The sequence below is a fragment of the Amblyraja radiata genome, chromosome 40, assembly GCF_010909765.2.
Source record: "Amblyraja radiata isolate CabotCenter1 chromosome 40, sAmbRad1.1.pri, whole genome shotgun sequence".
Classification (NCBI taxonomy): Eukaryota; Metazoa; Chordata; class Chondrichthyes; order Rajiformes; family Rajidae; genus Amblyraja; species Amblyraja radiata.
This window is the reverse complement of record NC_045995.1, coordinates 16,673,699-16,695,723: the sequence shown is the minus strand read 5'-3', so window position 1 is coordinate 16,695,723 and position 22,025 is coordinate 16,673,699. Positions and strand designations below refer to the sequence as shown.

Genomic DNA, 22,025 nt, shown 5'->3' with positions numbered 1-22,025 from the left:
TCAGGTGATGTTATTTCTGATAATTGCTCTGATCGTACTATTCTGGAAACCACTCTTAATCGTAGAATACAGAAAAGTACATCACAGGAACAGGCCCTTTGGCCCACATTGGCTGTGCTGAACTTCTTCTTCTTGCCTTTGAGGCAGCAGAAGTCCGCAGCAGGGTGATGCCATCCAGTTCGACATCCGCAGGTGCCCGCCCTAAAAAGGGCTCATGCTCCATGTTGGCGCCAAGCTGTGGCGCTGCTGCTGCTGTTTCTATTTGTAGTTGTTAGCCTGACTGAGGTCAGTTGACAGTGCTCACCACGGGGAGGTCGATAACATGAGCCCCTAGGATAGATAGTGCCAGTGTACAGGGTGATCACTGCTCAGTGGGCCGAAGGGCCTGTTTCCACAAACAAGTGCAATCACTGGTCAGTGCAGACCAGGTGGGCCAAAGGCCTTACTTCCATGCTGTATATCTAAACTAAACTAAAGTAAACCTGATCGCAACCCCCCCCCCCCCACCCATTGTCTCCATTGCCCTTCTTGCACTTACTTATGCTCCCTTTGGGAGAACAATACATGCATTACTGGCAACCCCCAGCGCCAACAATGCATCCTTTCAGACTTCAAAATCAGATTGAGGAAGGATGCTTCGAACAAATAACATTTATAGCATTTTCATGATTTTGCAGCATAAAGCTCAAATGACCTCCAAACAATGAAAATAAAGTAATAAATGTGCCCAGAAGAATATGTAACCTGATTCTATCGAAGGCAAATTTATTGTCCATTTATCTTTGAGCAATGGGGCCATTCAATCCACTAATTAAGTGTCAACTAGATTATTTAATAGGACTCTCAAATGCAAACTTGTGTATAGGATGTTATAACCCTCATGTTGGCAGACACTGCAGATCTGTGTTCAGAGATGGCTCTGCATTGATGCAGTCTCAATTATGCTAGGGTGTTAAACCAGGGTGAACATATCCAGCCCCATGGGTATTCAGATAAAACAATGATCCTCTTCTGCCATTAACTGTGCATGCCGTGGCCTAGTTTAACTTTCTGAAATACGTCACTCCGTACTTGTCTGAGATAAATTTCACCGCCCAATCTTTGCCCACTTTCCCAATTGATCTAGGCTCCATTTTAAATTGTAGACAACATTCTTCAGTCCATCGTATCAATTTTGATATCATCTGCAAACGTACTGATCATCTCACATATATATTTGCTTCCAATTCATTATTAAATGTGATTATATAAGAAAGGAACCAACAGGGGGCTGCGCAGTGGAGCAGCGGTAGTGTTGCTGCCTTACACTGCCACAGACCTGTGTTAAGGGGCTGTCCCACTTGGACGACATCATCCGCAAGTTCTGGCAAGTTTGCCCTCGACTCACACTCACAGCATGGTCGACACGAGGTCGTAGGGGGTCTTTGTAACTCCTTCATGCACGAGAGTAGTCCCCGTGTATTCGAGGCCTCAGCTAGGTCGCGGTGTATTTTTCAACATGTTGAAAATGCTCGCCAGTAAAAAAAGGTTGCCATGGAAAAATCGATACTTTTTTTACTCGTAAGTTTAGTCGTAGTAGGTCGTACTATGTCAAGGTAATCGTAGGTTAGTCGTAGGTAATCGAAGGTAGTCGTAGATAGTCTTCATCATAGTCGAAGGGAGGTCGAAGGAGGTCGTCTTCACTCTCCACTATTTGGTGTCCAATTTTCTTGACGTTAGTCATAGCTAGTCGAAGCTAGTCTTCAACATAGTTAAAGGAGGTCGAAGGAGGTCTTCTACATAGTCGAAGGAGGTCTTCAACATGACATTTGTTCAAACTCTCCTAAACTCTTCTAAACTCGCCAATTAGGTCGCCCAAGTGGGACAGCCCCTTTAGATCCAGAGTACAGGTGCTATCTGTATGGAGTTTGTACGTTCTCCCTGTGGCGGCGTGGGTTTTCTCTGGGTGCTCTGGTTTCCTTCCACACTCCAAAGACGTACAGGTTTATAGGTTAATTGGCTTCTGTACAATTGTTCATAGTGTGTAGGATAGTACTAGTGTACAGATAGTCACTGGTCAGCACGGACTTGGTGGGCTGATGAGCATGTTTCCACGGTGTATCTCTAAACTAAACTAAACTAAACTATCCCAGTGACACACCATTGGCTACTGGTCTCCAATGTAAAGCTTCTCTGGAGAACATGGATAGGTGAAGTTTCGGGTTGGGATCCTGAGTTACTCCAGCACTTTGTTTATTTTATTGTAAACCACCATCTGCAGTTCCTTGTTTGTATAATTTTGTCCCCAATTTTCTAACTCACTCTGGATCCTATGTAATCACACCTGAACCAGCCTACCATGGACCTTGTCAATGGATCTCGTCCATATAGACAATGTCAATCCTTTTGGGCATCTCCTCAAAATCTCAATCAAGTTTGTGAGACACTATCTCCCACAGAGTCATGCAGATTATTCCTAATCAGTCCTTACCTTTCCAAATGCAAACAAATCCTATGTATTCATCCCAGTAGCTTTCTCGCCACTGCAAGGCTCACCAGCCTGCAGTTCCCTGGTTTGTTCTTGCAGCCCTTCTTAAATCAAAGCATTTTCAAAACTTCTGGTACCTTACCTATGACTAATGAAGACACAGTAAGGCCCCAGAAACTCATTCACCTGCTTCCCACATTGTTCCAGAATTCTCTCAGTCAGGCCATTGTGGATGTGTCCACATTTTTGTGCTTCACATCTGCAAGCATCTTCTCATTTGTTTGTTGATATGTTGCTGGATAACTTTATTCTCTTCCATGAACTCACTAGCTTCCATGTTCTTCACCATAGTAATTGCAGATGAGCAGCAGTAATTTCAGATCCTGCCCATTTCAAATGGCTCCACATATAGAATACAAAATTGATCCTTAAGGAAATTTGTTTCCTCCCTAGTTAATGCACTTAATGTTTAGGGATTCTCTTTTAACCTTTTCTTCCAAGGACCTGTCCATTTTCCCCTCCTAACCTCCTTCTTGAGCATATTCCTACCTCCTTTAGACTTCAATCTTTAGACTCTAGAGATACAGTGTGGAAGAAAGCCCTCCCGCCCACCGTGCCCACGCCAACCAGCGATCACCCCATACACCAGCACTATCCTACACACTAGGAACAATTCACAATTTAAAGAAGCCAATTAACTGACAAGCCTGTACATCTTTGGCATGCGAGAGGAAACCGGAGCTCCCAGAGAAAAGACACACAGTCAAAGGGAGAACATACAAACTCCATGCAAACAGCACCCATAGTCAAGATTAAACTCAGATCTCTGGCACTGTAATGGAGCAACTCTACCAATGAGCCACCTTCTACTCCTTACAGGATTCATTTGATCGCAGCTGCCTGCACCTGACATATGTCTCCATTTTCCTGACAAGGACTTCAAAAGGGTGTCAAAGAAAGGATGTTATTTTAGGAAAGAGAAGTGAAGGAATTTCTTTAGTCAGAGGGTGGTGAACCTGTTGAATTCTTTGCCACAGAATGCTGTGGAGGCAAAGTCAGTGGATATATTTAAAGCAGAGATTAGTATGGGTGTCAGGTTATGGGGAGAAGGCAGGAGAATGGGGTTAGGAGAGATAGATAAATCATGTTTGAATGGTGGAGTAAACTTGATGTGTCAAATGGCTGAATTCTACTCCTATCACATGATCATGATCTTATGAATATTCCTTGTCAACAAGGGTTTCTTCATTCTGCAAGCTTGCCCTTCATGCTGGACCTCATGGCTTCCTATCTCTCCTTTAAATGCCTCCCACTTGCCAGGTGGCCCTTTAAGTGGTAACAGCCTTTCCCAATCAACCTTTATAAGTTCCTGTTGAGTACCATCAAAATTAGCCTTGCCCAATATAGGTCTTTCATTTGAGGACTGGTCCTATCTTTTTCCATAACCAACATCTATGTTATGATGGTAAAACAAAATAAAGGCTAGATTTTCAAATTTTGGCCATTTTTTTATAGTACAAAAAGAGTACACGTGGTACAAAAAGACTCAAAAGATTTTAAATAAAATAAATTAATTAATAAGCTGAACAAGCCTTTAGACAGACACAAAAAGAGCCTGGTGGTTGTTGGAAAGAGCTATTCATGAACATAGATGGACACAAAATGCTGGAGTAACTCAGCGGGACAGACAGCATCTCTGGAGAGAACAAATGGGTGACGTTTCGGGTCGAGACCCTTCTTCAGACTGACCATTTATACAGGTTAAGCAGTTTATAGAATGACAATCTGCCATGGACACCAACAGCAAGAAATGATAAATATGCCTGCACTTTTTAATCTACAAAACACCCAACTCAACTAGAAACTAATTGATATGTGGATTGATTCCATATTTCCATAATCCTTGTATTTGTTTCCAATTTCAGAAAGCACTATTCTCTCTTTTGTTTTTATAGCTATGTAGGATTATAATTTATAAATCAAGCAAAATTTAATACAGGAATGAAATGAAACCAACTTTCCCACCGGATCAGGCAAATAGCCTGATTCTATGATTCATTAAAGGAAATACTGGAAAACACAAATCAAAACAGCTAAAATATTTGAACAGTTTAGTTTATTGTCATGTGTACCGAGGTACAGTGAAAAGCTTTATGCATGCTAACAAGTCAGCGGAAATACAATACATGATTACAATCGAGCCATTTACGGTGTATAAATACATGATAAGGGAATAATATTTCCTGCAACGTAAAGCCAACAAAGTCCGATCAAGGTTAGTCAGAGAGTCATCAATGAGGTGGATAGTAGTTCAGCACTGCTCACTGGATAGGGTAGGATGATTCAGTCACCTGAGAACAGCTGGGAAGACACTGTCCCTGAATCTGAAGTTGTGCGTTTTATACCTTTTGCCTGATGCGAGAGGGGAGAAGAGGGAGTGGCCAGGGTGCGACTCGTCCTTGATTATGTTGCTGGCCTTGCCAAGGCAGCGTGGAGTATGAATTGAGTCAATGGAAGGGAGGTTGGTTTGTGTGGAAAGAACAAGGAGTAGTACCTTATGGATGCTGGAAAACGCAGTGAGAAAATTGCAAACAGGAACTAGAATAAGAGAATTTTAATGAGGTTGAAAATCTTATCAAGTGAAAGGTTTGAGTGAGAATACTTTGGGGAATTGAAACTGAAGGAGAGAGTGCAGTGAAATTCTGGAGACATTAAGTAAGGGCGGCACTGAACAACAGCACAAGACAAGGTCAAAAGAGTACGGTGAATTGAGCAGTGGAATGAAAAGATCATAGATAACAAAGAAATACTGAGAAAGTCAGACAGTCCAATTGGCCTTGGTGCAATGAAGAACAGCAACTGGAAAAATATGAAGACTGAAGCAAAGATTTTAACCTGCAAAACCAGAGATGAGATGAGAAACTGTTGAGGTTAATTAGAAAGGAGAAATAAGAAACTGCAGTTGCCGGTTTACAAAAAAAAAGACACAAAGTACTGGAGTAACTCAGTGGATCTTGCGACATCTCTGGAGAAAATGGAAAGGTGATGCTTCGGGTTAGGGACCTTCATCAGTGATTGTAGCGGGGGGGGGGGGGGGGAGAAAGCTAGAAGAGAGGAGGAGGTGGGACAAAGCCTTGTAAGTGAAAGGTGGCTACTGGCGAGTGGAGTGATTGGAAAAAGCCAGAGATGAAAAGACAACAAGGTGTGAGGTGAGGAAAGTGAATAGTGAAGCTAAGGAAGGAATGTAAGTGGAAGGAGAGGTGGAGGTTTCAGTAACCCGAGGAGAGGTAAAATATTACAAGTTTTATTTCAACACTGGAAATGGAATTGCTGTCAGTCACTAAGATATTTATTTTCATAGTTAAATAACTTCTTGTATTTTTCTAAACAAAGTCTCACAATTTTTTTTCCAAGTCATCTGTGAAATCACACTTTCATTACATAATCACCTCATATAAATTGACTTGTTTTTTTTAACTTAAAATGTACGTATTAATTGTTTCCCGGTGGGAAAAATAAAGAAGACATTAGGAAATTTGTGGTTTTAAGACAGATGAGAAATATTGAGTAATATTCACACATTGGTAATCATGTTCATTTTAAAAGCTATCAAAAACATTTGTAGGTGATTAGGTTTCTTCAGGTGTTTATATCATGCAGTATGCCAGACAATTCTCATCTCTTGGAAACAGAGCTGATATTAAGTAGGAAGGAACTGCAGATGCTGGTTTACACCGAAGATAGACACAAAATGCTGGAGTAACTCAACGGGACAGGCAGCATCTCTGGAGAGAAGGAATGGGTGATGTTTTGGGTCAAGACCCTTCGAAGGGTCTCTCATTCCTTCTATCCAGAGATGCTGCCTGTCCTCCTGAGTTACTCCAGTATTTTGTGTCTATCTTTGCTAATAATAAGTAGTTTAACAAGCAGCGATCTTCATTACTTAAACATAATGTTGAGAATAAGTGAGACCTGAGATGAATGCAAGTGGAATTTAATTTAATCTAATTTAATTTAGAAGACAATGAATTATAGTTGGAAACCCATCAATAATTAATAACATTCTGTTGCACTTGTTCAGGCTTTACATAATGTTTTAATGTTTACAGAAATATTCATGAAATACGTCTCAATGTGACTTAAATTTATTAAGCAACTGTTAGCACATGGAGTCCTGTGCAGTAAGCGATGTATTTACATGTGGAGCCTCTTTCATCTAGTCTTTGGGCAACATCTTACAGGCTATTAGAGAAAAGATTGGGCTAATAATTAATCTTGCGTTGCAATAATGCTTAACAGTTTGACTGTTAATATATATATATATATATATATATATATATCAATATATATAGATTGGAAGTTTGAGCTTCAGTTGCAAATAATACTTTCCTGTCCATTTTTAAATTAATGATCAGATAATTATTCAAAGCTTGTCCCCAATTTTTTCATCAATAATCTTGATGGAGAAAGGTTTTCACCATAAATTTTTGCCTTCCAAGCTGTATAAATTGTGAGGCTTTGCTTTTGTAAAATTAAAACAGTGATTAGACTTTTTTAATTTCCCATTGGCGGTAAAGCACTTGGGGGACATCTTGAAATCATAAAAGGCATCATGTTTAGTTTAGTTTTAGTTTGGAGATGCTGCGTGCAAAGAGGCCCTTTGGCCCGCCGAATCCGCGCCGACCAGCGATATCTGAACACGAACAGTATCCTGCACACTAGATATAGTTTCCAATTTTTACCGAACCCAATTAACCTGTAGGACTTTGGTGGGTGGGAGGAAACCCACGCGGTCTCGGAGCGAACGGACTTGTCTCTATACAGACAGTACCCATAGTCAGGATCGAACCTGGGTCTCTGGCGTTGTAAGGCAGCAACTCTGCCATTGTGCCACTCCATGTCTCTGGTTTATAAATTCTCCAGTGCCTTGAAAGGTAAAGTAAACAAGGGGGTGCAGAAAGACACAATATTTTTACGGCAATATTTGAATCTTGTTAATTGCAGCTGCACTTGAGGCTCTATCTAAAGATTAGGAAGTAGGCATTTAATACTGGTGCATGTAAAAATTTCTCACAATCAGTGATAAAACTCTGGAATTGACTACCTCAGACGGTTGTGGAGACCAGATCATTGGTAAAATTTAATGAGGGAGTAAATACATATGAGAAAGATCAGGACATTGAGAGCAATGGGAGATTGGCACAAAAGAGGAGATGAGACCTGGGGCAGATCAGTCATGATCATACTGAATGGTGGGTAGGTAGGCTTCACAAGCTACATGGCTATTCCTGCACCTAGATTCATATGTTATGATGTTGTTGGGGCAGGGTCATTGTGAATGAAGGCTGGGGGAAGGGGGGATTGGAAGTGGGGTTGGAAGATGCAATGGGAGGTGTAGGAAAGAACTGTAGATAAAGTCGAAGGTAGACACAAAATGCTGAAATAAATTCTGCAACTCAAACCTCAGCCACGAGCAAATAATTATGATACTGATCCGCTGACGTGAATTGCTCCTTGACTCAGACCCTGATTTCCATTCACAGAAACCTCCCATTGCACAAAATACTGGAGTAACTCAGTGGGACAGGCAGCCTCTCTGGAGAGAAGGAATGGGTGATGTTTCGGGTCTTGATGTTTCTCTCCAGAGATGCTGCCTGTCCCACTGAATTACTCCAGTATTTTGTGCAATAGGAGGTTTCTGTTAATGGAAATCAGGGTCGGAGTCAAGGAGTAATTCACATCAGCGGATCGGTATCATAATTATTTGCTCGTGGCCGAGGTTTGAGTTGCAGAGTTGCACAGCATAGAAACAGGCCCTTTGACCAACCATCATGGCTATCTGTAATATTCCCAATTCCTTACATTAATTCCAAATCCCGCTATGCTTTGTTCATTTAAAACCTGCCCAAATGCACCTTAAATGCTTACAGTTCCTGCTTCCAGAATCTCCTGGCAGCTCATTGTAAATACTAACTTTGCAACGTGTGATAAAAGTTAGCCCTCAAATCCTCTTAAACCCCCTCCTTCTCACTGTAAACCTAATTTTAGACATCCCTAACCTGGGAAAATCCTTGCCTGGACTTTACCTTGCTGGCTTTACCTTGCATTAAACATTATTCCCTTATCATGTATCTGTACATTGTAAATGGATTGACTGTAATCATGTATTGACTTTCTGCTGACTGGGTTGGCATGCAGCAAAAAGCTTTTCACTGTACCTCAGTACACAGGACAATAAACTAAACTAAAAAGCCTCTTGTTGATTACCCTATCTATGCCTCTCATAATTTTACATACTTTTAGCACACTACAATTTAGCCTTCACTGGAGCAAGTCTACCCAATCTCTCTTCATAACTCATTAATCCAGGCAGCATCCTTGTGATTCTCTTCTGTACCCTCTCTTGTGCAATCACATCTTTCCTGTAGTGTGGCGACCAATACTACGTACAAAACTCCAAGTGCACCCTAACCAACGTTCTACACAATTGTAGCATGACGTCCAAACTCTTGAGCAGGGGGAGATGTGTGTTCAGGGTCCTGATGGAGATGTGGTTTGGGTAGTCAGAAGATTCTAAAGTAGATCTGCTTCAAGGTCTTAATTTAAAGGGCACTAATCTGTAGCCTGTTCTGACTGCTGGATTGCATGGACGAGAATGTGTTATGGCAAGTTGTCTTTAAGCATCTTTGAACCAGGCCATAAAAGACTACTTCTACAGGATTGGCCAAACCATCTCAAGGCCAATGCTTGCACATGAATCCTGTGCCATTCAATACATTTCTAAGCTTTTTGTACTGAGCCCTTGTAACCCAACGCTGTGAAAGGTAAACCTCTTTGTCCAGCAGACTTTGTTTGATGCCACAACAACCTCTGCTGTGCAATCTTGCTGTTCTGGTGAATCATATCTTCAATGCATTTGTACATTGTGCTACAGAAACTGGATTTCAGAACAGAATTTGCCCATCAACAACAATGAAATTGAATAACAGCCATGTTTTTACAATAAGCGAGTTCGGTATCTCGATAAATGCAAGGAATCATGGGATTTGTCGAAGGTCATTCAGGATTTTTTTTAAAGCGAACGCAGCATTCTATAAACTGAATAAATTGTTAAATATTCTACCAAGGATTTAATCTAGAACTCTGTCAGCTCAATAGCTTCCTTTCTTGTTCTGCTGTTCGCACACAACTTACACAGTCCTAGTTCTAGCTCAGTTCATTAATCTTCAATTAGGAGATATTCAAAAATGTAAAGAATTTATTATTTTCATTTAACCCTTAATGTGTTTGCAACTGGAATAAGAAAATATTACTTGTGTTTGAAACATCTTATCTATATTCATGATTTATGTGTAAAAATATATTTAATCTGAGGCAGGCAGCGACTGTATCAGTGTGATGTGGGCTGATGCTTTACCTACAGGCGGTGTGAATGTACCGTTAAGGCAAAGATTCATCTCCGAGGAAAACTGAGTACAGGGTTGGCCCTGTGAAGGAGTCGCCAATCCGATATACCACATTTAACTGTGAAATGCCTGCCCTTTAGTATAGGTTAGATTGAGTGGAGGGTCTGTGCTGTTCCAAGTTTGCGGTGGTTGCAGTGTGTTTCCCCCAGCCATCTCGCCCAGTGCACGTTGGCCAGCACAGTTTGCCAGCCCTTGTTAGTAGAGGCTCTTTGTGCAGGTGCGACCCGAAGCCCAAAGGTTTTGTGGAGGTTCTGCGTTAGGATCGGGCACACAGCGAGCTAGTGAGAGGGCTGTCAGATCAGATCAACCCAGGTTGCCGAGTGGCCGAAAGGCAGTTTTAATGGGTCGTTATTAAACTGTTGCGTCTGTGCGGCATCGCCAGCTCTCTCTCTCCCAGATCCCTCTCCCCAACTGTCCACAAAGTCTGACTGAGAAAATGCTCCCACTTATATTATGGGTTGGCTCCGCGTTTGTCCACTCGCTGGGGCGGACGGTGCCTCCTTCAAAGAGAGCGAGAACAGGCCCCTTCAGCTGAGGAGCTGCAGCCCACTCCTCAGTGACGTCTCTAGTTTGGCTGTGGTTCAAATGGCTGCAAATTCTCATAATTATCACCGCCCGGTCACCCGGACCCGGCTCCCAACTGTGAGCCCTGACAGACTGGAACAAACCGCACAGGTTATTTCCAACCTACCCCCACACAGCACATTCTCCTTGTTTCCCTCAATCCAGGAAGATTGTTTAGATAGGAATGTAAGGACAGTCTTAAATTGGTTGACCACACAATTTATAATTTGTGTAAATCAATATTGAATTTGAATGGCTGTGACTCAGGCTAATGCCAGGGATTTGATAATTGACAGGTTTTGTTCCAGGCATTCTTGCATTTTCAAGGCTGGTGCTGTATTGAGTTAATAATTTAAATAGATACAATTGTGGATTTGTGCAGCTTGCAGTACTCTGCTGCTGACATATTTGACGGATACATTTAGTTATAAATCTCATTGAAATGAATATGCAGGTCCGTACATACACAGGTGCTCAGCTGGCACATACGTTTGTTTCCCGAATGACCCATGCCTGGGCATGCGCAGTTGAGTATAGGCGCAGGGAGGTTCTACTGCAGTTGTACAGGGCCTTGGTGAGACCACACCTGGAGTATTGCGTACAGTTTTGGTCTCCTAATCTGAGAAAATACATTCTTGCCATAGAGGGAGTACAGAGAAGGTTCACCAGACTGATTCCTGGGATGTCAGGACTTTCATATGAAGAAAGACTGGATAGACTCGGTTTGTACTCGCTAGAATTTAGAAGATTGAGGGGGGATCTTATAGAAACTTACAAAATTCTTAAGGGGTTGGACAGGCTAGATGCAGGAAGATTATTCCCGATGTTGGGGAAGTCCAGAACAAGGGGTCACAGTTTAAGGATAAGGGGGAAATCTTTTAGGACCAAGATGAGGAAAACATTTTTCACACAGAGAGTGGTGAATCTGTGGAATTCTCTGCCACAGAATGTAGTTGAGGCCAGTTCATTGGCTATATTTAAGAGGGCGTTAGATGTGGCCCTTGTGGCTAAAGGGATCAGAGGGTATGGAGAGAAGGCAGGTACAGGATACTGAGTTGGATGATCAGCCATGGTCATATTGAATGGCGGTGCAGGCTCGAAGGGCCGAATGGCCTCTACTCCTGTACCTATTTTCTATGTTTCTATGTAATACTGAACTCGCTTTTTATTCATCCATTGTCAAAATGAAATTGCTATTCGTTTTTTGGTTTTAATTTGTAGAATACTCGGGAGAGATGGTGCCTCAGTGCCAGAGACCGGGTTTCGATCCTGACCTCGGGTGCTGTCTGTGTGGAGTTTGCACATTCTCCCAATAACTGCATGGATTTCCTCCAGGTGCTCTGGTTTCCTCCCATATCCCAAAGACGTGCAAGTTTTGTAGGTTAATTGGCCTCTATAAGATTGCTGCCTTATGTGTCAGGACTGAGATAACATAGATCTAGTGGGAACGAATGATTGAAAGTCAACGTTGACTTTGTGGGCCAAAAGGCCTACTTCTATGCTGAATATCTAAACTAAACTACATTTTTGAAATATAGGCCATGATACCTGAACAATAGGTACCAGTCTGTCTCTGCCATGCTAAACTGCAATCATCATTTCCCCATTACACAACTCAGGACTGAACCATCAGGCAAATGTACCTCTCAATCCATGTGGTGCTGAAATAAATAATTGAACATATCCTGGACGAGGAACCAGTTAACTTGCCAATAAGTAGGCACTTACATAAATTACAGGTTGTCAAACAAGTAATATATTAATTGCAATTAATGCCAGATTTAACAAAATTGCTGCAGCTCTCACCGCGTGATTAAACAATAATAGAATACCAATACTTTTGATGGTTTGATGATGTGGGAAGCTTTAAGGGCCTGTCCCACTAGGCGATTTTTTTCGGCGACTGCCGGCGTCATATCAGTGTCGCCAAAAGATTTTGAACATTTCAAAATCCAGAGGCGACAAATAAAATGTTGAAAACTTGAAAAAAACATCGCGCGTCATACGTCATCGTGCCGCATCGCCACCGCATCACGCCGCAAATTGTTCGCTGATCTGATACGTCAGTCAATGATGCCGGCAGTTGCCGAAAATAATCGCCAAGTGGGACAGGCCCTTTACTGACATGCATGGACTTTGCCCAAGCATTCAACCCAGCTGCAGACCAGTTAGAGGGCATAGCTTTAAGGCGAGAGGGCAAAGGTTTAAAGGAGATCTGTAGAGCAAGTGTTTTTTTTACGGAGAGAGCGGTGGGTGGTTTGTATGCACTGCCTTTATCCTATCCAAAAGTCTCTTAAATGCCATGATCGTATCTGCATCCATGCCACCTCTGGTTGGTGTGGTGGTTGAAGTAGATATGACAGTGGCATTTCATAGGTTTTTGGATAGGAACATGGATATCCTAGAGATTGGAGGGACATGGGACACGTGCTGGCAGAGGAGGTTAGTTTATTTTGGCATCACATTTGAACATAGGACAGAAAGCAGTACAACACCAGAACAGGCCCTTCAGACCAGAATGTATGTGCCCAAAATGATGCCAAGACCAATTCTTATCTGCCTGTACATAATTCATATTCCTCTTTTTCCTACATATCCATATGCCTAACCAAACGTCTCTTAAATGCCACTATTATATCTACCTCAGCCACCACCCTCGGCAGCACGTTCCAGGTACTTACGACCTTCTGCTTAAACAAAAATTGCCCCGCACATCTCCTTTAAACGTTATCTCTCTCACCTTAAAGCTATGCCCTTTAGTTTTGATTTTTCCATCCTAGGAAAAAGGTTCTCACTGTCTACCCTATCTATGCCACTTATAATTGTATATACTTCTAGCAGGTCTCCCCTCAACCTCTGGAGTTCCAGAGAAAATGATCCAAGTTGGTCCAATCTTTCCCTTTAGCTATTACCTTCTAATCCAGGCATCATTCTGGTAAACTTCTTTGCAAAATCTCCTCATCCTTTGTGTAATGAGGCAACCAGAAATGTCCTCAATAATCCAAATATGGCCTAACCAAAGTCCTATAATCCTGCATCATACTTCCTGACTCTTGTACTCAATGCTCCAACCCATGAAAGCAGGCATACCATGTGCCTTTTTTACCACTCTATATACTTGTGTTGGCACTTTCAAGGAGTTATGGACTTGGACCCCAAGATCCCTCTCTACCTCCCTTTGTGGAATTAATTGCGGCAGATGGCTGTGGAATTTTGTCATTTTGTATTTTAAAGTCACAGATTGACAGATTCTTCATTAGTACAGGTATCAGGGGTTATGGAGAGAAGGCAGGAGAATGGGTTTGAGAGAGAAAGATAGATCAGCCATGATTGAATGGTGGAGTAGACTTGATGGACCGAATGGCCTAATTCTACTCCTAGAATTTACGAACCAATGTACATGAAAGCTGTTTAGGGTCATGCTATTAACTCCATATTTTCCCCTTACTTCTGATCTCCTGAATTCCAACACCTGACACTTGCTTAGATTAAACTCTATCTGCCATTTCTCCACCCATTTCTGCCGCTGACCCATATCCTGTTGTATACTTTGACAACCTTCCCCTTAGTCCACAACCCCAGCGTTCTTGGTGTTGTCGGCAAGCTTACTAAGCAACTTATCTACGTTTACATCCAAGTCATCAATATCTATCGCAAACAACAGAGGTCCCAGCACAGATCCCTGCCAAACTACACTGGTCACAGACCTGTTCTGAATATTGTCCTTCCACCACGACTCTCTGTCATCTGTCAGTAAGCCAGTCCTGCATCCATACAACCAAGGCATGGTTAATACGAAGATAGACACAAAATGTTGGAGTAACTCAGCGGGACAGGCAGCATCTCTGGAGCGAAGGAATGGGTGATGTTTCAGTGCGAGACCGTTTTTCAGACTGACCCGAAACGTCACCTATTCCTTCTCTCCAGAGAAGCTGCCTGACCCACTAAGTTACTCAAGCATTTTGTGTCTATCTTCGGTTTAAACCAGCAACTGCAGTTCCTTCCTACACAAGTCATAGTTAATTCTGTGAAACCAAATCTTCTGGACGTGAGGCTCACTGGCTTATAATTGCACGGATATTCTGGGCCGAGGGGCCTAATCCTGTGCTGCACTGTTCTACAAATAGAAGATAGACACAATATACTAGAGTAACTCAGCAGGACAGGCAGCATCTCTGGAGAATAAATTACATTTTGGCTCGAGACCCTTCTTCAGACTGAGAGCCGGGGAGAGGGAAACTAGAGGTATGAAAAGGTGCAAAGAACATATGAATGAAAGGTTTGAAAAGAACAAATCAAAGCCGGCACTGAAGATCAGGGAAAGGTGGAGCCCACAATGGTCCATTGTTGGCTGTGGAAAGGTTGATAATGAGGGGATACAAACAGTGAAACCAAGCGAGATGACAGTGAAACTAGTAGGACGACTCGGGTGGAAGAGAGATGGAGAGAGAGGAAATGTGAGGGTTACTTGAAATTAGAGAAATCAAATGAATACTGCTGAGTTGTAAGTTGCCCCAGTGAAATATGAGGTGCTGTTCCTCCAATTTGTTATTACGTGTCATAAGGTCATAAGTGATAGGAACATAATTAGGCCATTCGGCCCATCAAGTCTGCTCTGCCATTCAATCATCGCTGATCATGGCTGAGGTAGTGAAAAGCTTTTGTAGCGTGCTACCCAGTCGGCAGAAAGACAGTATGTGAGTACAGTCGAGCCATTTGCAGTATATAAATGTGTTTAAGAAGGAACTGCAGATGCTGGAAAATCGAAGGTACACAAAAATGCTGGAGAAACTCAGCGGGTGCAGCAGCATCTATGGAGCGAAGGAGATAGGCAACGTTTCGGGCATGTTTGTGTACCTGCAGTACATAGATGCATGATAAGGGAATGACGTTTAGTGCAAGGTGAAGCCAGCAAAGTCCGATCAAGGATAGTCCGAGTGGATTTTAAAAAATAAATGATTTTTATTCGCAGATGCTATTATCACAGTTTAAATTTGTAGGGAGGGTGTGGATGATCATGGCAGGAGGCAGATGCTGACAGGGTCTACCTGCTACCATGGTCACCACTTTTCTCCATTTCATTTCACTTCTGCTTATTCCCTGCCAATGAAAGCCAGACTCACTGGGCAGCCATTGTCACTGATGCCGAAGATCTGAAATAAAGACAGAAAATGTTGCAGATACCAGCAGGTGAGGCAGCATCTGTGGAAAAGAAACAAAAGCTAATGTTGTGGTTTGCAGATCAAAAGAACACAAAGTGCTGGAGTAACTCAGTGGTCAGGCTGAATCTCTGGATAGGTGACTTTTCGGGTCGGGACCCTTCTTCAGACTGATTGTGGGGATGTGCGGGGGGTGGGGGGAGGGGAAGAAAGCTGGGAGAGAGGAGATGCAGAACACACTGTGGCAGATAGTAGGTAGACACAGGCAAGAGGGGTATATTACCTGCAATGCTTAGTCCTGCCTCTCCTCTCTTCCAGCTTTCGTTCACCATACCCACCCTCCAAAATCAGACTGAATTGGGTCCCAACACAAAACGTCACCTATCCATGTTCTCCCGAGATGCTGCCTGCCCTGCTGTGTTACTCTAGCACTTTGTGCCATTTTGTGTAAACCTGCATCTGCATTTCCTTGTTTCTACTCTATAGTTTGGATCCTCTGTCCCTTTTCAGTCTGAACCATTGCTCGTTTCTCTGCTCGTGAATGCTGTCTGATCTGCTCTACGTTTCCCATTGTGTCAGATATGTACTGAGTGCATCGTGAGAAGTGTAAGGCTAATTGAGAGTTGGAGATGACAAGGAGACAGGCTGCTCCTTCAGCTGTTAATGACACATTCAGCACTCACGGAACAGTGCAGGAGGATAGGTTTTATGCTGGGACTTCGGGAACCTGTGGGACAAATGTCCTTGACTCATTCAGCACTGAACCACAGATGGATCTTTCAGAAGAGTGCAATTAACATGCAATATAAATATAATACGTTAATTTGTATGCTTCAATAACACTTGTTAGCATTGATTAATTGAGAGTCCTATTATAAACGTTGCCTCTTACGGCTGAAGCTTCAGATCAGGTACCAAGCACTGCTATGTAATTGTGGGCTGGAAAACATAGCATTAGTGTTATGCACTGGTATGCTTGAGGAATCGGGTCACCTTGGGTTACACACGTACATTTCAGTCGCCCTTATATGAACAAAATTTAAAAATATATAATTTAATTCTATATGAAGCTGACATCAGCTACCGTGATCTTTATTCTCCTTTTTCTATTGCATTAATGGTCCAATAATGCATTTTTCATAAGAATTTTTAACCCAGAATCTTTACATCATAAGCATGATTGTTTTATATATAATTCCGGCAAATGTTTAAAATTGGCCTGTATTGTCCATTTGCATTGTTTCATAAACACGAATGTTGACTCCATTACATGATATTTCAGTTGTGAACAAAACAGAGTCATGTCGTTATACATTGTGGAAACTGGCCCTTCGGCCCAACATGCCCACACCGACCAACGTGTCCCACCTACACTAGTCCCACCTGCCTGCGTTTGGCCCATATCCCTCTAAACCTGTCCTCTCCATGTACCTGTCCACATATTTCTTAAACGTTGGAATAGTACCTGCCCCAACTACCTCCTCCAGCAGCTCGTTCCATACACTCACCACTCTATGTATGAAAAAGTTATTCCTCAGATGTCTATTAAATCTTTCTCCCCTCACCTTAAACCTATGTCCTCTGGTTCTCGATTCTCCTACTCTGGGCCAGAAACTCTATGCGTCTACACGATCAATTCCTCACATGATTTTGTACAGCTTATCCTCCTCCACTCTAAGGAATAGAGTTGCAGCCTACTCAACCTTCCCCTATAGCTCAGGGACATGCGTCCTGGCAACATCCTCATAAAAAGACATGCTTTACATTCTTGACGTAGACTTTGCTATTTGACTAAAATTGTGAATCAACATTGATATAAAATGCAGTTTCCATTAAAGAAATGCTGGGGAAATGATGCTTGTGGTCTTCAGAAAGCATGTGGCAGGAATCTGCTGGTATAACTCTGCTGCTTTGCACTGAGCCAAGTTCACAATGACTTCAGAACACAGCCAGTTTTGCCAAATCAATGCATTTCCTTTTCCAAGCAAAACCTTATAACAATACTCTCAGTTGTCATGTTGTGGTAAAATAATGAGTGTATTATCACTTTCCAGGTTTAGTATGTGTTAGCTGCATTCGGTGATCAGCCAACTGTAGCAGGTTGCATTAAAATCCAGGTCAATACTTGAAGCGTTGGAAATACTGATTCATATACTGCTATTCCTCAGCCTTTCAGTCTCATTAGTGTGGATCAACGCTGCAGTCAGATCAATACAAGACAGGTGTCAACTTAACTCCCTTTTTTACACACAACTTACTATGCTGCAATCTACTTTTTTTTAAAAGACATTTGTGGTTAAGGTATAATGGGAACAGTTCCATTTGTTTGGTCACATTATTAGCTGAGGTCCAATTGCTCATGTTAATGAGGTGGGAGTGAAGTTATAGGCAAGAAGTCTAGAGATGGGGATATTTTCTGTAACCCTTGCTGACTGTCATAGATGGGTCACTGTGTGAATAGTGTAAGATCCACAGGAGATCCTTCTTCCCTGTGGCTATCAAACTGTACAACTCCTCCCCCTTCTGTAGTGGGGTAGACTGACTCCCCTCTCCATCCCCCACGTCCCCAATCTTCACACATCCCCAATCCTTTCCACTCGTCACTATTATTTCATGTTTCATGTATATTGTGTTTTATGACTGTTGGCAGATCAATTTGGGATATATATTCTATCGTATCATTATCATATTGTATCGTATGATTGTACTTGCATGTAGATTTTGACAGTGTACAGGTGGATTTTTATATTACATAGAATGTTTTAAAATGTACTTCTTTGACTGTATAAGTTTCTCGACCAGTCTATTCCCACCTCAGATGCTGCCTGACCCATTGAGTTCCTCCAGTACTTGGTGTGTTGCTCATTCCTCCTTATAGTGTTGAATTCTATTCAATGACACTGATGGCATCGATGAGTTAACCAGCCAGGGGTTATTGAACTGACCTTGTGTGGTTTCACAAGCAGGAGAGCATCTGTTCCTTCACAATTCTGTATTTCTATGTAATCCAGGGATTTACTGCATCGTGTTATACAGCGTGGAAACAGGCCATTCTGCCCAACTTGCCCACGCCGACCAACATGCCTCTAAACTAGTCCCACATGCCTGCTTTTGGCCCTCTAAACTTACCTATCCATGTACCTGTCTAAATGCCTCATTGAGATAGTGCCTGCCTCAACTACCTCCTCTGGCACTTTGTTCCATACACCCACCACCCTTTATGTAAAAAAGTCATCCCTCAGGTCCTCCTCACCTTAACCCTATGTCTACTGATTCTCGATTCCCTTACACTGGGCAAAAGACTACCTTTACCCGATCTATTCCTCTCATGATTTGGGACACCTCTGTAAGATCACCCCTCATAATCCTACTCTCCAGGGAATAAAGTCCTAGCTCTCTCAACCTCCCCCTAGAGCTCAGTCCCACGAGTCCTGTGTACTGTTGAAACTTCTGTAGATACTGTCCACAGGAAAATTAGATGAACATGCAGAAAAATGGAATAAACAACAAAACTAAATATAAACATCTCAATTCTGGGCCTCTGCTAATCATCAGACAAAAGTAGCTCAGGACATGAGAACAAAGAGTCAATGAAGAAATAAGGCAGCACAGTGGTGCAGCAGGTAGAGCTGCTGCCTCACAGAGCTAGAGATTTGGGTTCGACCTTAACGTCGGTTGCTGTCTGTGTGGAGTTTGCACGCTCTCCCTGTGACTACAGGGGTTTCCTCTAGTTGCTCCAGACATATCCCACATCCCAAAGAAGGCGTGGGTTTGTAGGTTAATTGGCCTCTGTAAAATAAATTGCCCTTAATGTGTAGGGAGAGGATGAGAAAGTGGGCTAACTAGTGTGACGGTGATTGATGGTCGATGTTGATTGGGCCGGTCACAGGGCCTGTTTCCATGCTCTATCTCTAAACTCTAAACTAAACTCATGGGAATTGATGAGGTCACTTGATGAGGTCACGGGGGTCACAAGGGGCCCATTGATGAGGTCAGGGGATAGTTGATGTGACAGTTACAGTCCCTGCTCCAGCCCACAGTCACCTGGACGAACCATCAGTGAAGATGTGGAATGAAAATGTATTGCTTTTCATTCTGGGCATGCTGTTTCTAATAGGCGGCTTGCCCAACTTCCTAAACCAGGACGACTGGGCTAACTGCTCGGGCAAAGCCCCCTGCTCCCTGGCCTTCCTATCGAACAATCCGCTCAGCCTGCGTTGCCCAAGTGCCACAGAAGTACCAGAATGCTCCGTGCACTGGCAGTACCAGGACCTCAGCCAGCCTCAAGCCCAACCCAGCACCTTCATCAGATCCGGGCACTTAACGGTGTACCAAGGGTCGATGGGCGATCTGGGAAGCCGAGCCAATCTACATCGAGGCTCCTTGATCATGGACACGGCGAAGACCACAGACACGGGCCTGTACCTGTGTAAGTCGGCTAATTCCACCCTAGCTGCCTACCAGGTGGATGTGCAGGACTCGTCTCTGGTTTACGTGTCCCACCAAGGGCTGGGGAAGAGCATCCTGTCAAACCAGAGCCTGAGGGTCAACTTGGGCTCTTCCCAGCACATGGTCAAGCTCTACACCCGCTGGGGACCATGGCAGGAATGTAACCGGTGTAACGTAATAGGGGAGCAGAAGGTGATGGGCTTCTGCTACGCCAAACTTAGCGACATCGACGAGGACGAGGACGAGGATGAGGCACTGGAGGTGAATGGCATCACCTTGCCCTGCGGCCTAATGGAGCTACTCATTGGGCAGTCCTTGCCCCGGCGCGGCGCTGAGCTCCACTACCAATGGTGCCGCCAGCCGTGCAAGAAGGAGGAACAATCATTGGAGATCGCAGCCAATCATCTGTTGCTGGAGATTGGCGAATGGTGGCGGTGGTGGTGTGGTCGGGAGCCTGTGTTCGACTGGATGGAGCCACGTACAACTCTTCTGCAGTCGATGTACCACGGCATCCGTGACAATGCCCGGATGACATGCCCGGGGGCGACGGTGTACACGCCCGTTCTATGGCAGCGCGACTCCACCTTTATCACCCAAGGTGGCAACAGTGATGGGAGACACCGGCTGGTCGACGCCATGGGCGGCATCTATGAAATCAAAAGTGTGATGCCCTCCGACCGCGGCACATACCGCTGCTGGGTGCATGGGCGTAGGGTTGCCTCCTTCCACCTCGAGACGCCCGAGAAGCCAGTGGTACACCGCCCCGTCAACCGGCGACTGCTGAAAGGCGTAACAATCATCGTCGGCACGATCGCCATGGTCTTTGTAATCAGTGCCATGGTTGAAATACTACACGCCTAGATCTTCAACTTCAACTGCCTCCTCAAGACCACATAAAGACCACCAGACATAGGGGCAGAATTAGGCCCAATTCCGCCATTCTATCGCGGCTGATTCAAATTCTTCTGCCCTCTCCCCGGAATCTTTTACCATTAATAATTACATATCCATATCCCAAGGACTTGGCCTCTCATGCCCCAGGCCATGGATGACACAGCTGGGCTGCAGCAGCAGGGGCAAATGTGCAACTGGGCTGCGTTGGCTCCAGTGGAGCTGCAGTGTGAATAACATTGGTGCACGTGGGCTGCTTTAGGGAAAACAATCTGCTGCACGATAGAGTGCCGACTGCATTGCTGCTGTGCCAGTGACCATGCTGCATTGGAGCACAATGGGAGCAATGCCACCACGTCCAGCGAGACTGGGACATGCATTGGAAGAATGGCACCCTAGGGAACTGAAAGAACTGCAGTGGCTGGTAAGATCGAAGGTAGACACAAAATGCAGCATCTTTGGAGAGGGGTCGAGAACTTTCTGATGTCAGGGGAGCGGATAGGTCATAAGGTCATAAGTACTTGAAGCAGAATTAGGCCATTCGGCCCATCAAGTCTAATCCACCATTCAATCATGGCCGATCTATCTCTCCCTCCTAACCCCATTCTCCTGCCTTCTCCCCATAACCCCTGATACCCACACTAATCAAGAATCGATCTATCTCTGCCTTAAAAATATCCACTGACTTGGTATCCACAACCCTCTGTGGCAAAGAATTCCACAGATTCACCACCCTCTGGCTAAAGATATTTCTCCTAATAATAATATAATAATATATATTTTATTGTCATTGCACGTCAGTGCAACGAGATTTAGTATGCAGCTCCACTGATGTACAAGAAAGGTAAATAAATACAATACATAAATAAACAAGCTGAATTGATTGACGTGACCATCTGAGGGAGACTGTCCAAAGGGGGTGGGTGGGGGGGGCATTCATTAGGGCCGGTTCAGAGCCGCTATAGCTCTTGGGATAAAACTGTTCCTGTGTCTGGAGGTTCGGGCGTAGAAGGCCTTGTAACGTCTGCC

The 22,025-nt window shown here is 43.6% G+C and overlaps 1 protein-coding gene across 1 annotated transcript; it reads left to right on the top strand.

The window, feature by feature from the left end:
- Positions 1-19,721: 19,721 nt before the first annotated feature.
- Positions 19,722-20,966, top strand: LOC116967598 (protein FAM187B-like). The gene has a single exon (XM_033014215.1). The coding sequence runs from the start codon at positions 19,722-19,724 to the stop codon at positions 20,964-20,966; it is 1,245 nt and encodes a 414-aa protein (XP_032870106.1).
- Positions 20,967-22,025: the final 1,059 nt, after the last annotated feature.